At 36.2% G+C, this 19,675-nt stretch overlaps 1 protein-coding gene across 4 annotated transcripts in view; it reads left to right on the forward strand.

Annotated features, from left to right (window-relative positions):
* MAP9 (microtubule associated protein 9) overlaps window positions 1–19,155 on the forward strand; it is a 38,511-nt gene extending 19,356 nt beyond the window's left edge. For 3 of the 4 annotated variants that reach the window (XM_040471720.1, XM_040471740.1, XM_040471723.1), the window contains exons 7-14: window positions 494–738; window positions 2,594–2,664; window positions 3,681–3,849; window positions 4,914–5,003; window positions 6,889–7,050; window positions 7,181–7,326; window positions 7,506–7,638; window positions 15,058–19,155. In XM_040471720.1, the coding sequence (XP_040327654.1) occupies window positions 494–738; window positions 2,594–2,664; window positions 3,681–3,849; window positions 4,914–5,003; window positions 6,889–7,050; window positions 7,181–7,326; window positions 7,506–7,638; window positions 15,058–15,180 (1,139 nt within the window). In that variant the 3' untranslated portion in view covers window positions 15,181–19,155. The remainder of the gene's footprint in view (window positions 1–493; window positions 739–2,593; window positions 2,665–3,680; window positions 3,850–4,913; window positions 5,004–6,888; window positions 7,051–7,180; window positions 7,327–7,505; window positions 7,639–15,057) is intronic. The other variant, XM_040471734.1, reaches the window with a different exon arrangement.
* The last annotated feature ends 520 nt before the right edge of the window (window positions 19,156–19,675 follow it).

Here is a 19,675-nt window from a genome sequence, read left to right on the forward strand (position 1 = left end):
GTGGTGGACTCTTCTAAAATTTCATGAATTCTTGGTTCTCCTGCAGCTCAGCAATTTTGCTCCCGTACCACTTGTACCTATAGTAGCATAGAGATGTGTACCTCCTGCCCGTACAGCTTCTTGTTCCAGCTAAGAAACACAGGCTTTCAAATAGAATAGATACTGCCCTCTCACTTACTTGGTTTATCATCAACAGGAGCTTTTGGTGTGCCTTTGGTTTAGGGTAGTTATTCCATTCTACTTACTAATATGTTTTTTTTTCCTAAGTATTAGGTAAGTCAAATGCTTTAGTACATTAAGTAGCCACTTTCTCTTTTGTACATCACTTTGGAGAAAAGTTTATTCAAGTTGAATACAATAGCTCTCTTCACATTTTATTTTGCATGACAAAGACATCCTAGGCAATCCTCATTTAGTAGAAAGCCAATGAATCTGTTATCTACCTTATTAGTTCAGAAGAGAGTTTTAGTTTTGTGACTCTGTCTCAAAATAGATCAGAATGAAGAACTTACTGAAAACCACAATTCCTTGAAATCAAATGAAAATGAAGAGAATTCATTTTTGATAGACTTTGTTACTACTCCACATGAGAAATCCAAGGAAAGTCAAGTGATTGCTGATGACCTTGAAGAAGAAAAGGAGAAAGCTGAACTGATCATGAATGAGTTGACAGCTGATCCACCGCTATTGAAATCTCAGAGTATCGTAATATCCACTGATGCAACTGCGTCTTCAAAGGTATTTGTATAAAATTATACTTTTTATACTACAGCAAAACTCAAAATAGATCTGTTAAATATTTTACCTGCCGTATTATGTACTCTTGAATTATCCGTAGAAAACTCATCTTTTGATACTGGTATATTATCAAGTGGTTCTTATTTAATTCAGTACTGTTTTACTTCAGGGAAGATTTGCAGTGAATATAATAAAATTCAATATTTCATTAAAAACTATCAAAGGTATATGATCATAATATACTTTTAAATATCTAGAAACATAAACCCATAAGTGGGTAGGTTTCTATAGGTCTTCGTGTTATAAAAATGCATCTATCTGAAACAATTTCTAAGGTTTTGAATTAGTGAATTTTTAAACATTTTGGATATCATTTTTAAACATTTTATACATTTTAAAGGAAATCTTTAAGAAATGTTTACCAACATCTTTCTTGTTTAAATGGATGGACAGTATCATTATTAGAAACATTATTATTATTATAACCTTGAGAACAAGATTTATGGTGTGTAGGATTACTTGAAACTATGCCAGAGTAGTATACTTTTAAAATTTATGGTATAGCATTTTTAGTCTTTATTTCTCTTGAAGCTAGTCTTTATTTCTTATAGCTATAGTCAGCTGGTGACTATGTGTATTTACTATTGGGGAAGGTAACAGTGCTAGTTGAAGACTTGTGGTTGAATAGGACTTTTATAATACAGAATACTAATGCTTTGTATTAAAATTTACAGAGAAGGCTCATTAAACCATGTTCCAGGTATATTGTTCGTAACCACTTTCCTTAGGAAAAATCACTCATGCCAAGTAAGCCATGTAGGTTTCTATCTGTGTTCTCACTTGAATGCTAGCAGCCTTCTGTGTAAAGGAGAGAAGTTACTCCTTAAAAAGAAGAAGGGTATTTGGAATTTATAGATGGGATCCTAGAAATGTCAAACAGAGGCAGTTCTAAATTACGACAGGCAATTTATATATAATAAGTAAGACCATGACATTTCTTTTGACTGAATCCTTGGCTTTATCCTTACTCCCCTTAAAGGACCTTCCTTAAGTCTGAATCACATCATTTCCCTGCTAAGGTCTCTTTGTTGGATTGTCATCATAAGAATAAAATGCAGAGGGGCACCTGGGTGGCTCAGTTGGTTAAGCGTCTGACCCTTGATTTCTGCTCAGGTCATGATCTCACCGTTCATAAGTTTGAGCCCCAGGTCTGGCTCTGTGCTAACAGCGCGGAACCTGCTTTGGATTCTCTCTCTCTCTCTCTCTCTCTCTCTCTCTCTCCCTCCCTCCCCCAAAATAAATTAATCGACTTAAAATAAAATAAAATAAAGTAAAATAAAATAAAATGCAAACATTTTACCACTTCCTAAGGACCTCACACATTCTTCTCTGACCATCTGTTCCTCCACTCTCCCTGTCATTCACTATGCTTCAGCATCATTCACCTTTTTCTGTTTCTCAACATTATCAAGTTCTCTCCCTTCTCGGGTTCTTAGCCCTTACTACTTCTTTCCGTAGACCTTCCTTCATGTGGCCCCTTTGTTCTCGTCATTTATCTTAGCACTGATGTCAAGACCTCAGGGAGGCCTTTCCTGATCACTGTCCTTAACATAATCCCTCACTCTAGTCACTGTCACAGGGCCCTAGCTTAACCCCTTCTTGACTCACATTTGTTTTTGTGTTTCATGTCCGTCAGCCCTCCCTAAAGTGTAGTATCCTTATTAGTTCCCAGGGACTGCTGTACTTGACGCATAGTAGATGCTTCAAAAACATTGATTTCCTTGCAGCTTGGCCCCTAAGTCTAACTGTGATAGTTATGGGGAGTAATCCATCTATGGTATTTTCTATTTAATAGAAAACAATTGAAGACAGAAATATGAAGAATAAAAAATCAACAAATAATAGAGCATCCAGTGCATCTGGCAGGTAATAAAGTTATTATTATCCCAAATTTATGAGTTTATTTCCAACAGAGCTAATTTTAGCTTAACTTCTGTAAAGTGAATTTCATTTGGTGTTACTTGATTTTCTTTAAATTCCCATCTCATGAAATGAATGAAGTAGTTATTTCATGATAAGACTCCTCAGTTGATCATGTTCTTTTATGATGAGGAATTTATTAGGGATTCTCTATACTCTACATTATTCCTGGGTTAGAGTTTCTTTGCTGTATGGTAATAAAGCTAAAGTCCAGCATTGGACTTCTCTATTAAGTGTCTTTGTCTAATACATGACAATTATACTTAAAACCTTGAGGTTCTGTGGACTAAGGTGGTTTATTAAAATGACAAGATTCTATATTGCTTCATTCACGCTGATGATAATGAATGTCTAACTCATAAATGCTAATCAAAAGCTTCTGTCTTTTAAATTACCATTGATCAAATAAAGCAAGGGTCAGCAAACCTTAAGTGTAAAATGCCAGTTAGTACATGGATTAGGATTTATGGGCCATACTCTCTTGTAACGACTCAGTTCTGCTGTTATAGCAGGGAAACAGCCTTAGGCAACATGTAAATGAATGATCTTAGCTGTGGTTCAGTAAACTTACAAAATAAGTAAACTGTACAAAACTGGGCAGTGGGCCATATTTTCCTGCCAACCCCTGAAGTAGAAAATGCTATTCTAACTATTTAGAATGGTTTTTTTGTAACAAAATGATACAAGAGACTTAAAATCTACTTTATTTATTTTCTCCATGTAACTTGAGATGTAATCCATGTTTCTTCAAAATGTTCTAATTACAATTTTCTAGAAAGAGCAAGCACTTTGAAGCTCTTAGTAAGAAAAGACTATCATCGTCTTTTTTTTACATTTTCAAAGTACTTATAACTTATTAATTTATAATGTAATTTCAAATATAGTAGCTGTAAATTCTAATGTATTTTTCTCCTACCAAGTGCAATTGTAGTAACTGTGTTGGTTTCTTTGGATCTTTTCAGATTAATGACCTCTGACTTTTTAAAGAAATCTAGTTCTATAAGGAGACCACCATCAGCATCTACCTCTTCTCACTATTTAGGGACTTTGAAAGTCTTGGACCAAAAGCCCCCACAGAAACAGAACCTAGAACCTGAACGAGCAGATAACATAAGGGCAGCTGTTTATCAGGTAAAAAGGAAAACATTCTTTAAAAATGAAGAGTCACCTAATAAGGTTACCCGTTTATCAAGGAATAAAATGACCCTGTCAGAAATGGTGGTTTAATACTTAGTTTATTGGGAAAAATGTTCCTTTATAATACCTGAGCAACCCAAAGTTTTTTTTTTGTTTGTTTTGTTTTTACTAAATTATTTCTTTCTAAGCTTTGCTTAACCAATCATAGCTGTTTTTTTTTAATTTTTATTTTGTAAGTTTCTTTTCTTTTTTTTTTTTACATTCATTTATTTTTGAGAAACAGAGTGAGACAAAGCATGAGCGGGGGAGGGGCAGAGAGAGAAGGAGACACAGAATCCGAAGCAGCCTCCAGGCTCTAAGCGAGCGGTCAGCACAGAGCCTCATGTGGGGCTCGAACCCACAAACTGTGAGATCACGACCTGAGCCTAAGTCGGATGCTCAACCAACTGAGCCACCCAGGCGCCCCCATAGCTGTTTTTAAAGAAAGAGAATATGCCATGAAAATTTATAAAATTCCAGCCAAAGCAAAAATATGGTTAAGGTCTATATACGTTTTTATGCTTTTTCTTCTTAAAATGTATGAACAAATGAACAAATGTATGAACAAATTTATGAACAAAAAGTTTTAATTTTTTTCTTTCCTAAGAATTTGTATTTGAAGTAAGCTTGCATAGCAAAAGACTTTCCTGATTTTTCCTCATTTCCAAAAAGGTCCTTTTTTTTTTTTCTTGTCTTGTTTATTACACTACATAGTACACTTTAGAAAATTGTACTTGAGAAATTTGGAGAAAAATGTGAACTTTCCTGTAGCCATTATATTCAATCTTTGAATTCTGTTGTTAAATCTAAGAAAGATGACAGACATATTTTTTATTCATACTTATCTTTATATATTACAATATTATTAGAAAAAGAAAAATGATACTAGTGTATATAGAATTTCTAAATTTTGTGTTTTGCCTTTTTAAAATTTTAATCAAATATTTCAGAAATGGATAAGAATTCTAATTCATTTGGGAAACTTTGAATATCATATAGTTTCTTTCTTATTCTCACAGGAGTGGTTAGAAAAGAAAAATGTGTATTTACATGAAATGCACAGAATTAAAAGGATTGAAAGTGAAAACCTAAGGATCCAAAACGAACAGGTATTCTGAAATATAGAAGTGGAAAATACTGTGGATTTTTAAGTCAGTAAAAGATCTCTAAATATTTAACATTGCTAAATCTACTGTTGTTTAAATGGCAAAATAACATGCATAAAAGAATTGATTTCTGATTTTATTTCTCTGGTACCATACATTTTTAGTTTGATATGAATATAACCGTTTTACATGAAAACAGATACACAGAGATTTCTGTTTTTCGTACTCATTTGACCATACTCATCGTGAACTTGTTGTTGCTTGTGGACACCTGTTCACTCTTACTTCACTTTTCCCTGTGAAAAATTGACTTCAATCTTACAACTTAGCCAAGAATGTAAAGGGTCATCAGACATTGACCTCTAGTTTTCCTCTTTTCCACCTTGAATTTTTTTTTTGTTTTAAATTTTTTTTTAACGTTTATTTATTTTTGAGAGAGAGAGAGAGACAAAGCATGAACGGGGGAGGGTCAGAGAGAGGGAGACACAGAATCTGAAACAGGCTCCAGGCTCTGAGCTGTCAGCACAGAGCCCGACGCGGGGCCCGAACTCACGGACCGTGAGATCATGACCTGAGCCGACGTCGGCCGCTTAACCGACTGAGCCACCCAGGCGCCCCTCCACCTTGAATTTTATATGTATCTTCAAGACCAACCCCTACGTGAACTCTTGAGCCATATCCTTCCCGCTGTCCAGAGGCAGGCTCTTATTTTAGTACTTGAGTCTCTACCTCTAACTCCGGCCTGGTCGTCTCCGACATGCTTAGTTCCTTCACATCTTCTAAACTAAAAGCCCTCTACTGTGCTGTGCAATACTTCAATGGGTTCAGAGAGGAAACTATTTCCCAAGTGCAGGGTACTGCATGGAGCAGCCCTGCAGGGGTGTGCCACATCCCCGTCACCACTTTTGCAGCGTTTCTCTGCTGTGCTCAGTGCCAGACACCTTCTCGTGTGATCTGCGCAACTCGGGGAGGTACGTCGTGCCTTCCCTTCTGAATCGTGTTTTCTCTAAGGCTTTCTGTCGTTTAATGGTAAGCAATATTTTAGAGCAAGCCAAGAATATGGGATTAGATGGAGGTAAGTAAAGTCATAACATACTTACCGTACACTCACCCACATATTTTCCCGTCTGCACATAGTTTCAACATGTGGGCTCTGTTGTTTAGTAACAATTTTATGCTTTGATGTCAGTCAGAACTCCGGTTCAAAGCAAAAATCTGTGTGACTTGGCCAATCTACCTCACTCTGACTTACTTTATAAGCCTATAACTTTCCTGATATCTTTCTTTTAATGGAATGTGGGGTTTTTTTTGCAATTTATTTATTTATTTTGAAAGAGAGAGAGCAGGGAAAGGGCAGAGAGAGAGGGAAGGAGAGAATCCCAAGCAGGCTGTCAGCACAGAGCCCGACGGCGGGGCTGTATCTCATGACCCTGCGATCGTGACCTGAGCCGAAATCAAGAGTAGGTTGCTTAACCGACTGAGCCACCCTGGTGCCCCCTTAATAGAATGTTTTATTATTAGTATTTTGCAGTAGTACTTGGCCTATTAGTTTGTTTTGACATTTGTTCAGTACACTTCCAAAAAACAGTTCTTTCCCATGAATAGCAGATCAATATCAGATAAATGGTTTAAGAAAAGGACATTTTAAAATGCAATGAGTAAAAATAAAATTAAAATGCAATGAAAAAATCAGATGACTTTTTTTTTTTTTGTAAATCAACTTGTCTAAACTATCCTAAATAAATTATCTTCTTTGAAAAACAATTTCTAGAAACGATGACTATGTAGGGAATGAAATACAATCTGAATGTGTATATCGGCATCTCCCGATATTTGGCCATCTATTTACCTGCACACATCTAACTGTCTCTTATTTTTTCTGAAATAGAAAAGAGCTGCTAAGAGAGAGGAAGCATTAGCATCATTTGAGGCCTGGAAGGCTATGAAAGAAAAGGAAGCAAAGAAAATCGCCGCCAAAAAAAGACTTGAGGAAAAAAACAAGAAAAAAACCGAGGAAGAAAATGCTGTGAGAAAAGGAGAGGCACTACAGGTATGCAGGGGCTTCGGACATCTGCCTTCCTTATCCTCCCTCGCTCAGCACCTATGGTACTGATTGACTGCGCTTCTCCTTACCTGGTCACATCCACGGTCAGTAAGAAACTCGTTGTGAACTCTTTCAGGCGTTTGAACGATGGAAAGAGAAAAAGATGGAGTATCTTAGAGAGAAAAATAAAAAGGAGAAAGAATACGAAAGAGCAAAGAAGCAGAAAGAGGAGGAAACTATTGCTGAGAAAAGGAAAGATAACTTAACAGCTGTAGAGAAATGGTAATCCCAAATGAGAACTGTTTTGCTCCATTTCAAATGAATAACGCTCTAGGCTTTTAAAACATTGTTTGCTTGAAATTTACTAATGTATCGGCATCTCATTACCACAAAGATGTACTGGGAAATCTTTATTATAGCCTCTCCTTTAACCACCCAGTGTTTTGTACTGTCCTACATAGGAATGAAAAGAAGGACGCCTTTTTCAAAGAAAAGGAGAAAGAGAGAATAAATGAGAAAAGAAGAGAAGAACTGAAAAAAGCAGAGAAGAAAGATAAAGACAAGCAAGCTATTGATGAATATGAAAAATGGCTGGTAGGTATTGTTTGTTAATGAACCTGTGTCTTATTAATGTACTTTATTCATGACTTTTCTGTGCCTAATTCCAGTTCTTTTTGCCCCTGCCTGCTGGCCATTTCTACTCAAAGCTGCCTTGTTGAATCTGTTCTCTCCCTATGTCTATCATATTGTCTTTGATTTACTCATTTCTGTTAACGCTTCTACTATTCCTTCAAGCACTCAGGCTTAAGCCTTCAGGCATGATACTCTTCCTTACCCGCATTCCCAGGGTTAGTCACTTACCAGTCGTGCCTAGTCTTCCTTTGCAATGACTCTTAGGTGTAAAATCACGGAAAGCTGACAAGTGCACTGCTGAAGGACTTGTCAGCTTTTAGGTGGGACTTGTCATGACACATAGTAAAATTGAACGGTGAGAAAGTTATTCCACTTTTTAAATTCTCTCTTTTGCTCTTTCCAATGACCTCAAGGAGAAAGTCTCATTTTGGTGCTTTTTAACGAAAGAAAGCAAATAAGAAGTTCGGGAGGAAAATGTCTAGCTGGACTTAACATGTTTCTGTTTTTTAAATATTTTTCTTCTGTTTTAGTCTACTTATGTTTATAGTTCCTTTTCATTGATGTTAAGCAAAATACTGTTTTCTGTTTTAACATATCATCATATATATACGTGTTTATCAATTTTTGACTAAGTAACGTGTTCATATGAAGAGCACTTTACATCGGTAGGTGGCACATTCACGCGGGTAGTTAGCACCCCCATAGGTGGCACATTCATGTGGGTAGTTAGCATTCCGCCTGGGGCAGCAATCACAAAGTGTCAAAGTTGCTCCAAGGGGCATAGCATCCGGTAGGGCTCTCTCCAGTAAGATTTCTTATAAACTTTTTGAATTCATGTCAATGTGCTAGTTAAAAATACTGTTCAGGGTATTTTGTTGTTGTATTTCTCTGGTTAGGACTGACTTTTAGCATCTTTTCATTTGTGGAAGGGTCACTTGTCATTTTTTTTTGTAGACTTAATCCATAGGCTTTGCACATTTTTCTGTTGGTCTTTTTCATATTAATTTTCAGAAGCTTTTTTATACACTAGGGAAATAAGCCTATTTCTGGTAGGAGTTACAACCATTTTTTCCCATGCTTTTGTTGATCTCTCAACTTTGCATATAGTATTTTGTGCGATGAACAATTTTGTTTTATCTTCTGGTGTCAAATTTATCAGTCTTTTGAGTTCTATTTTCAGGCATAGTTGAAAAGACTTTCTTCATAACTTGAAGTTAAATAAAGTGTTCTCATTTTTCTTCTAGTAACTTTATGATTTTAATATCTTGACATTTTAACATTTGACCAGCTTATAATTTATCTTACTCGTGATGGGATATATGATTCCAACTTTATTTTTTCCAAACACATCTCCTATAAAAAAGCCTCTTACACAATGATTTGAGGTACTGCCTTTGTTATCTGATACATTCCCAGAATTTAGGATCTGTTTCTTCTCTTCTTTTTTTTTTTTTAATGTTTATTTATTTCTGAGGGAGAGAGAGAGAAAGAAACAGAATATAAGTGGGGGAGGGACAGAGAGAGAAGGAGACACAGAATCCGAAGCAGGCTCCAGACTACGAGCTGTCAGCACAGAGCCTGACACGGGGCTCAGACTCACAAACCATGAGATCATGACCTGAGCTGACGTTGGACGCCCAACTGACTGAGCCACCCAGGTGCCCCAGGATCTGTTTCTTGACTTTCTGGTCCATGGGTCAATCTCAGATCTCACTGTACATATTCCATATACTGTTTCATTATCAGGACTTTATATGTTTTCATATCTGTTTTGTTTAATCTTCCTTCATAGCTCCACTTTCAAGTATCTATTATTATTTACTTTTTCACATAAACTTTAGAATCAACAGTAGCTAGAGAAACATTCAGGACACAAGGCAGACTATGTAAAGATAAGATAAAAACATGAAGCATTTAGGAATAAACTTAAGAAATGTACAAGACAAAGACAACTATGAAGAAAATTTTAGAACACTCCTAAAGGACACAAATGAAGACTTGAGAACATGGATCAAAACTGCTCTTGGATAGGGGCGCCTGGGTGGCGCAGTCGGTTAAGTGTCCGACTTCAGCCAGGTCACGATCTCGCGGTCCGTGAGTTCGAGCCCCGCGTCGGGCTCTGGGCTGATGGCTCAGAGCCTGGAGCCTGTTTCCGATTCTGTGTCTCCCTCTCTCTCTGCCCCTCCCCCGTTCATGCTCTGTCTCTCTCTGTCCCAAAAATAAATAAACGTTGAAAAAAAAAAATTAAAAAAAAAAAAAACCTGCTCTTGGATAGAAACACTCAGTCTTATAATGATGTTATAGATGTCAGTTCTCCCTGCAGTAATTTACAAATTTAATTCAATCCTAATAAAAATAGCAACAGAATTTATTATTGTTTATGTGTTGACTTTAGTGCTGCTTTATGCCAATTTCAGGCAGAAAAACAGTAAGGAATAAGGTGATCAAAATTGGTTTAATGGTTTGAATGAGGAAGGTAGTGTTTCGTGATGGCTTTCTTAAACTTTTTTAAAAAAAATTTTAATGTTTATTTTTGAGAGAGAGAGGGGGGTGGGTGGGGCAGAGAGAGAAGGAGACACAGAATCCGAAGCAGGCTCCAGGCTCTGAGCTGTCAGCACAGAGCCCTATGCAGGGCTCAAACCTATGAACTATGAGACCACGACCTGAGCCAAAGTTGGACGTTTAACTGACTGAGCCACCCAGGCGCCCCTTCCTTAAACTCCTAAATAGTGCTTGGTTCTAAGAAAAATGAAAACTCTTCATAGATCAAGGAGACATATACTGTGTGCTAGTATCACTTATAGCAACTAAATGTACGTGTTTAAGTTTTCAGTTTTATTTTCACTTATTCTTGAAAGTGGAATAGAATCTCCTTAATGACTAAGCCACAGTTAGGTACATTGTGTTTTATTACAGTACTTAGTCACTTTCTCATCCTGATCAGTCCTCTAGAGAACAAAAACTCATCAATCAAAGATCTACGATGAAAATGACTTGTTTTGATGTCAGTATAACCTCAACAAATATAATGCTACTTATAAAAACATCCATATACAATATGTTACAGAACTACTCCTCCATTTTACCAATCTCTTATTAAAATTTGTTTGCAGATAGTTTGGAAAAATACCCCTATTTAGAAATCTAAGGACTTTCATTTTAATGTAAAGTTATGTGTCAAAATTTTGTTATAAAATCTAATTTGAGTAGTGAGCATTGGATGAGTTATTATTTTAGGGGAAAGTTATAGCCAAAGATCAGTAAGACTCTCTTCTTTACGCTGGTTCCCAGATTAATTAATAGTTGCCTTTAGTAAGAAAATGAATAAAAAGTTCAGTCTCCAACAGACAACAGTCAGAAGGACTTTATAACAAGGTTCTTTTAATTTTTAATTATTGCTTGAGTAATATTACCAATAATTAATTATTACTCAAGATAACATTGTAGATCATCTGAATTGATATTAAGGTTGATAGTTGCTTATTTTCTATTCTGACCTTTTTAGTATCTACCAGTAAGAACAAACTTGTTTCATGTTTCCCTCTCTCTCCCCATGTTAAATGGAACAGACAAAAAGAGGTTTGTTTGGTCAGTTTCTGTGGACACAGCCTAGTCTGCTTTTCTGCTACCTAGCAAGAGGGTCTGCCTCCCTCTGAGATACTAAAATGATTGTGACTCAATGATAGTTTTTTTTGTTTTCTCAATTAAGATTCTGAAAGGAGATTCCCTCTTTGCTTTAGTAGGACTAGCAGGCATGCAAACATTTTCATGATCTGGAGCAAGGTGTTAAAATAATTTCATACCTCTCTATTCCTTTTGTTTTATGTGAATAATTGTATGTCGATGGAAACCTTGCATTATCGTATTCTCTTTGTGACATCTATCAGTTCCACACAGGTACGGGTAAAAGAACCGTAGACACCTAATAATTTACCAAAAATGCTGTCCCTCCCAAGCCGCCCAGTCTGCAGAGGCAGTGCTGTTTAAGGGTTCCTGGGTACTGCTGCTCTTTGAGAAAATCACCAAGGTGAGGAAACCACCCAACTTGCAGGTGTTAGCAGAGACTTGGAGAAATGGAAAGACAATCTGAGCTGCAGGGTGAAAGGAGCGAGAGCTGTTAACATTTCAGGTAGTCCTAGATTAATGTCTAGATTTCACGGTACTTCCCACATAGTCATCTCTTTGACGGGAATGTGTACGGGGAAACAGAATGGTTCGAAAATTCATCTGCTTTCATGAAAATGTGAGGTTCTGGAAGATAATATTTTCAAATAAGATGAAGGTCAGAACTGTTCCCATCAAGCAGTAAAATAAAAACTTACCATTCCATTCACCCAGAAGCCAGCATTCTCGCCTGGATTATTCCCACCACTTTCCAGGATATGTAGCCCTTAATTGCTCATTTGCCTCCAGAGGTGGTCCCACATTTCACTGCTTTTTCTACAGCTAAACTTCTAAAGCTTTATTTACACTTCTTAGTTCTCCATACCCTTTTCACCCTCCACACACTCCGAGCTTGTCTCTTTTGCCATTGTGTTACAGAAACTACGCTTTGACAGTTAGTTTTGTCAGACCATGTAGCCATCCAATGTGTTGTTTTCTGCCACATTCCCCGGACCTCTCAAACATTCTAGATAGTCGCATCCTCCTTCTTGCAACCATCTTCTCTCCTGGGTGCCCTGTTCCCCTGGTTTCTCTCACTTCCCGGCCTTCCTTCCCAGCGTCACTTGTTGACTTCTCTTCTCTTACATATGTGCCAGTTGTTACTGTGGCCTGCGGGCCCCACCGCACCTCACTCCCCTGTCTTTTTATTCTCACCTGGCACCCCCTTCCCATCTTCCCAGTTTGAGTCACTCTGGCTCTCTCGTTTCTCCTCACATCCCAAGGTTCTCTGACTTGTCAGAGCCCTGACATATACTGCTCCCTCTGCTTGAAATGCTCTCTCCCCATCGCATATCACAAGTGGCTTCTCTTACCCATCTTGTCTCACTCACAGTGACATTCCTGAGTCCACTATTCTTTGCAAGGAAGTACTCCCTTTTGCTCTTTAACAATCACAACGATTTTTTCATGATGTTCCATAGAAATTCTCACAACTCGAAATGATCTGTGGTTTATTTGGTTGTTTATTAACTGCCTATTTTGAAAATCCCCTGAGGGACAGGGACCAAATCGGTGTGTTTGGATTTTAGAATCACTTTATGCATGGCCCTCACTATGCTACTTGACCCAGAGTAGGATCTCAGTGCTTAAAAGGTGAATGAATAAACACAAATCAAAGCAATATAGTACCAGTAAAATATTAGACCCCCCAGGGCCCCTCAGAACATGTTACAAGTAAGGATATGCTATATAATAAAGTAACGCAAATTAATACATGCAGGGAAATTATAATTTGGTTATTTGTGTGTCATTTGGACATAAAATCCCTTCAGAAAATTACCCTACAACAATAGAAACTCCAAAAGAACTAAAGCAATGAATATAAAATGCCAAACAATAGAAGAACCAAAAGAAAATAAAACAGTATCAAGTCTCACAAGATAAGATGCTTTTCTAAACCTCGAAGTGCTGTGGAAGTAACAGAAAAACATGAACAGATATGAAATTTAAAATCATTAATGCACTAACATAAAAAGTCAGTGTAGGTGCTGCTTGGTGAATTCCTACAGCAGCTTTGAAAAATTATTTCCCAGTAAAGTTGAACGTAGTCAAACCCTACAAACCAATTTTACTCCAAGCATATACATGGAGAGAAAATCTTCACTTATAAATACAAGGAATCAAACAAGGATGTTTATAACATGGTCGTTGCGTGGAAAAAAAAAAAAAAGAACATCATTCTTTCAACAACAACAATAAAAATTGATCAGTTGTGATAAGTTGCTATGCTGGAATTCTATGAGTATTCTATGGAATATCAAGGAACTAGAGTTATACCTCATATAGCTGGATGTTAGAAATATTAAGATGAATAAAAGAGGATGTTGCAAAAAATAATATAGTGTGTTCCCTTTTATTCTAAATTGTAAAAACATGCAAAAAAAGTTACTTATTGGGGGATTAATACATATATGATAAAAGTATTAAATATTATAATAAAATATTACAATAAAATTAAGAGATACACTTGAATGATAAGCATCGAATTCAGAGCAATGGATACCTCAGTGGGGTGGAGAGGAAGGACTGTGATAAGAGAATGAACACCGAGAGCTTCAAAAGTAGAGGCGCCTGGGTGGCGCAGTCGGTTAAGCGTCCGACTTCAGCCAGGTCACGATCTCGCGGTCCGTGAGTTCGAGCCCCGCGTCGGGCTCTCGGCTGATGGCTCGGAGCCTGGAGCCTGTTTCCGATTCTGTGTCTCCCTCTCTCTCTGACCCTGCCCCGTTCATGCTCTGTCTCTCTCTGTCCCAAAAATAAATAAATGTTGAAAAAAAAAAGTATTGGTCATGTTCTTTTAGAAGGCAGATAGTGGTTCACAGGTTTTGACCATATTACTCTTTAAACAGTTGTCAGGGCTGAAATATTTCTTATTTTTTGTTTTATTTATTTATTTATTTATTTATTTTGGTAAAAAGGACTAAAAGTAACATAGATAAAATGTTTGCTGCAAAGATAATATTTACTGTATGAAACTCTGCAGGGGGCGCCTGAATGACTCAGTCAGTTAAGTGTCTAACTCTTGATTTCGGCTCAGGTCATGATTTCATCATTCACGGGTTCGAGCCCCGCATTGGGCTCTGTGCTGGCAGCACGGAGCCTGATTCTCTGTCTCCCTCTCTCTCTGCCCCTCCCCGACTCATGCTCTATGTCTCTCAAGATAAATAAATAAATAAATTCTGAAAAAGGTGTTTATGATATCCATATCGATGAGCTAAATAATTGAGAAAAGAATTCACTTAAAAGTGCTAAAGAAATCAAAATGTGCTCAAACTCAATAATAAGCAAAGAAACATGAGACTTAGCTTTCAACTATTTATGAAAATTTTGAAGTATCCCTGCTGCTATGGCAAATTCAACCTTTGCAGCCAGTAAATTTAGTTCTGAGAATCTGTTCTCAGAAAGTCATCCACCAACCTCTAATAATTATTCTCTTTGAGTTATGGAATTTTAGGGTTTTTTTTTCCCATTTTTCACAATTTTATTTAAATATTATCACTTTTAATATTAAAAAATAAGTGATTAAGTGGTGTATTAGTTCCTGTTGGTAGTATTCTTTATAAGCAATATTCTCTAACTACTATTCCTTTATAAACAATTAAATAGGAAATGACATTTAAATCTCCTGTAATGGATTATTTTGTTCTTCAATGAGCAACTTTATTTGACAATAATGTTCATATATGTATGTAAATTTACAGTTTTCTGTTTTCTCTTTAGGAAAAGAAAGAAAGGCAGGAAAGAATTGAACGAAAACAGAAGAAACGTCATTCCTTTCTTGAAAATGAGGCACTTCCTCCCTGGAGCCCTCCAAGTCGAACTGTGTTCTCAAAAGTGTTTTGATAATTCTCATTCTTACGTGAGATGTAGTTATTTATCAATTCACTAATTTTAGCCGTGAGTTTCAAACTATTTATTCAGTTAGTTATAGTTAGAAGAGTTCTATGTTATTAAACGCCAGCCATTTCCACTGACTGTGGATAAGATGCTTTGGAGTTTAATCAATGAAATAATTGAAGGCATTTTTTTTTGGACCGTAGATAAGCTGCCTCAAATGAGAAGCTAATAATCAGATCGCTCTTACCATTAAAAGAACCCTTTATCATGTCTTTGCCATTGTTACAATCAGGTGACCCATGACCACTTTCAGCCGTGCCCGGTATTGAAGTGTGTGTATTCCCCAGAATAAAGGAAACCATTTAGGTATGACAATCATAGAAATAATTGAATCATTCTGTGAATGATTGTCCACCTAGACTCAGGTTTTAAAAGGAATCATTGCTGGCAGTACGCATGTATTATTTTTTCCAAAACTTATCTTTAACTTGAGCGGTTGCACTTGCACTGTACAAGTTAGGTTTTGGTCAGGTGAGGCAGTAGTTCAGTAGAACTCTAATCCTCCAGGCGTTCTATTTAAGGAGTATGCCTTATGTTTTAATATGAGTGTATCTGTCCCAGATTTCTATGACAATCATAGACATAGGCATTTGAGTAGACCTCTCAAATTTGTCCTCTAAATTCTATCTCACTTTATTATTTCGGTGATATCAAAAGATATCCGTTTCTTGGCAGTGAAATACTCACACAATTGAGATGGAAATTCCACAAGAGTTCAAGGTCATTATCACTAATATTATTTTCCAGATTTAAGCCATATAGGTGATAAAGGCAATTTTTGACCTCTTAACCTATTCTAGAGTCTTATAGCTTATATTTAGAAGACAGCTGTATAGGAAGGTAACTTGTAGAAAATGCCCAAAGAATCTTTATTTATTTATTTGATCTGTGCATATCTTTATATTAATTGGACTCATACTTGAACTGGTCAGCTAATTTATCACAGACCAAATGTATGCTCTCAGAGTTGTGATACTACTTTAGGCAATGATGGGATGCAATGATGGGTGAGAATATAATTACTATTTATTAAGCACCTATTGTATGGTCTCTTCTGGGTCTTTACAAATGTTAATTCTTTGCAACAAGTATTCAACGCAGGTATTATTTTTCAGATTAAAAATACTGAGACTCAGAGAAGTAACTTGCCATACATTTAGCATGTGACATTTGAGATTAGAATTGAGTAAGTCTTCCTCCCCCCAGAATCAATAGGCTCATTTTTATGCTCTGTATTATATCAACTTTATAAACACATTTTACCTCTCAGATCCTAAAATCGTGCATTGTTACTTAGAGCTTGTATTTCCTTTTAAGAAATATCTGTTTGTTATTAGAGATGGTGAACTTTATTAGATCTATAAAATGAAAGAAGATTTCATAATATGTAAAGAATTAGTCAAATGCCTTGTATGTAGTATTAGAATGTCAGGAAACCCAGCAGGTAGTGGAACATAGGCTTTTGAGATAGTCACTCAGAAGGTCCCACTCTGAGGATTAGGCTGGCTGCAGTGTGTTCAAGATAAGAGACATCACGGATCACTGGATCACGTCAGTGCTACAGGTAGTTGTTTTTTGTTTTTTGGTTTTTTTTTTTATTATAAATAAAACTAGAAGCCTTTTTATACTGCCGGGAACCAGGAGAATACTTCATGAAATTGAAACTATTATCACCAATGTGTATTATCAATATGGGATTTAGCTCCTCTGTTTTTCACCAAATAGATATATATAGTGCCTACCAGGATGAATCGTTTATGGTATCTAATTAGCTATTCAGAGCTAAGAAGGTATTTGCAAATTCCAGGAAAGTTAAAGGAAAAAAGGTCAGGGATATGAGATCATAAATGCATATGTCATAAATTTCACATTAAATATTTACACTTCCCAATTATTTTCTTCTTCATTATCATTTAGTGGCTTGCTATCGTTGCTTCTTAGTTGCAGGAGCACTGAATGAAGTTAGTAATTAATGTAAAGCCTATGGCACATAATAAGGACTTAATAAATGTTCATTTTCACTTACTTACTTCCATAAGCCCTGCATTTCCCCACTTCATGTATGTGAGGAGAAGGTCAACACAGATGGGATTGATAATGGTTATTTGACTTACACGTTCTTAGCATGCAAGAAGAAATCTCCACTTTCCTGGCCAGTCTGGCCATCAAAAGAGAATATGGAGGTGAGTTGGATTAGAGACCTCCTAAAAAGAAATCCAAAGAAATCTAAATCTTAGCACTGCTTGTGAAGTAGAATGAAATGGGAAATTGAGGTGTTTGCGAAGACCCAGCAATTCATCTCCCTCAGTGGGGAATTTTGTCTTAACTACGATAAATAATAAATTACTTCCTGTTTACAGTAACACCTGCTGATCAGTTATCTAGTTGAATGAAATCCTCTCTTCTTCCCGTAGCAAAAATAAAGCTGAGTTTTAAGAGCTGGATGAAAGTAAAGTACTGTTGACTTTCTGAGATCCAAAGGAGAGAATCCAACCTGGTAATATTCTCTTGAATGCATTTATCTATTTAAGGGGTATGATTTTCCCATATATCCTTTAAAGTATCAAATATCAATACATTTGCTCATCAAGTTTTCATTAATTTATAATAGGGAATTCAAATTCAAATTAAAGACACTAAAAGCATATAGATTTTCAGACTAAAATTCTACTTTTGTAAACTGTATTGATCACTTGAATGCTAACACTTCAAAGTACAGAAAATAAGAATTTAATGAATATTTTGCAATATGACTGAAAACAATTTCCCTAGAAATTGTCAGATTAATACAAAAATAAAATTGTATACAGAATGTATTTTCCCCGTAACAAGCAAGAAAACAGTAGTGTGTTCTATAAATAGAGAAAAACTATATGGCATTTTAGATCAGTAGGAAGTGGCAGTTTTCTTAAAGAAAATAAGAACCATTCAGGGATAACAATTTTCCAGTGGTTTGTATTGCATCCTGTTTTGAAAATGTTAGTAGTTCATTTATTGTTCTAAATAGTATTGAAACTGATGTCTCACTGTTGCCAAAGCGGTAGCTGAAAATAGTTAAGTGTTCCCAGTTGTATATACCTTGGAGTGATAAAACTATGGATCTAGAAGGGTTTTAATAATTTCATAAAGTTGGCCCAAACACTATTTCTAAGTTGAATGACTGCTTTGACTTTCCCAAGCTCAGATCACTAACCATAAGAATCCAAAGTTAGAAATCAGGTGTCCAGTTTTCCGGTTGTAATCAGCCCGCCATTCCACAATTTTGAGATCTGATAAAACTTTCACACTAACTTTTGTAGCCATGGTCATTACCAACTTAGTTCGTTTCGATTCTCTCCAGTGGTCCCTTATTCTTCCAGTGCCTTCTCCATAACTCCACCAGATCAAAGCTCTTTGGGCACCTCCACCATTATTTCATGGGTGGGGGGAGTACTGAAGTTTCTTAAGCTCTGGGTCACAGGCTACAGTAAAATGGAAAAAAGGAATTTCTCAAAATGGGAGAAATTGCATGTTAGCCAAAGTAGTTCCCAAGAATAAACTAGTATGGAAAACAAATTTTCCTGAGGTAATCTTGGCTCTAATTTCAATAGTGCTGTAATAAAAGGTATTTAAACCCATATGCTTCCATTCTACACAAAGCAAAGATATTACCAATTGTCCTGCTTCCTAGGTACATTGGCTGACAGAATAATGAATGCTATGTAAATGCTTAACTAGAGACTTCCCTGAATTCTTTTTATTTTAAAATTTCTTGTGATTTGATTATTTTGGAACATGTTACATGTAATTGTATAATGTTAATTAAATTATTGGCACTAAATTTAGGATGTTTAAGAATTACTTGAGGAGATGTATTTAATGTCTGCTTTTTAGTAGCATACTTCATGTTCTGCTTAATTAAAGTTAATCATTGAAGATTTATTTTATTGGGTCCTCTTATTTATTGATTGTGCCAAATTTCATTTCATAACATTGGAAAATGTGGTGTGAGTTTTATTTGTGGGCTAAAGGTGAAATGATCATTGTCATTTGCAGCAACATGGATGGATCTAGAGAGTATAATACTAAGCGTAATAAGCCAGAGACAGACAAATAGCGTATGATTTCACTCATATGTGGAATTTAAGAAAGAAAACGAATTGAACAAAGAAAAGAAAAAGAAAAAAAAAGACAAACCAAAAAACCAGACTCTTAACTATAGAGATCAAACAGATGGTTACCAGAAGGGAGGTGGGGGGCGGGGGCGAGGATGGGGGAAATTGGTGAGGGGGATTAAGAGTACACTTATGATGAGCACTGAGTAATGTATAGAATGGTTGAATCACTATATTGTACACCTAAAATTAATATAACACTATGTTAACCACACAAAAGTCTTTTTTAAAGATGAAATAATTATATTATGCTGATATACCTTTTATTAGAAATGACTGAAATTTTG

Source organism: Herpailurus yagouaroundi, unplaced genomic scaffold (genome assembly GCF_014898765.1).
Source record: "Herpailurus yagouaroundi ecotype Mexico unplaced genomic scaffold, PumYag 28, whole genome shotgun sequence".
In the NCBI taxonomy this organism is placed as follows: domain Eukaryota; kingdom Metazoa; phylum Chordata; class Mammalia; order Carnivora; family Felidae; genus Herpailurus; species Herpailurus yagouaroundi.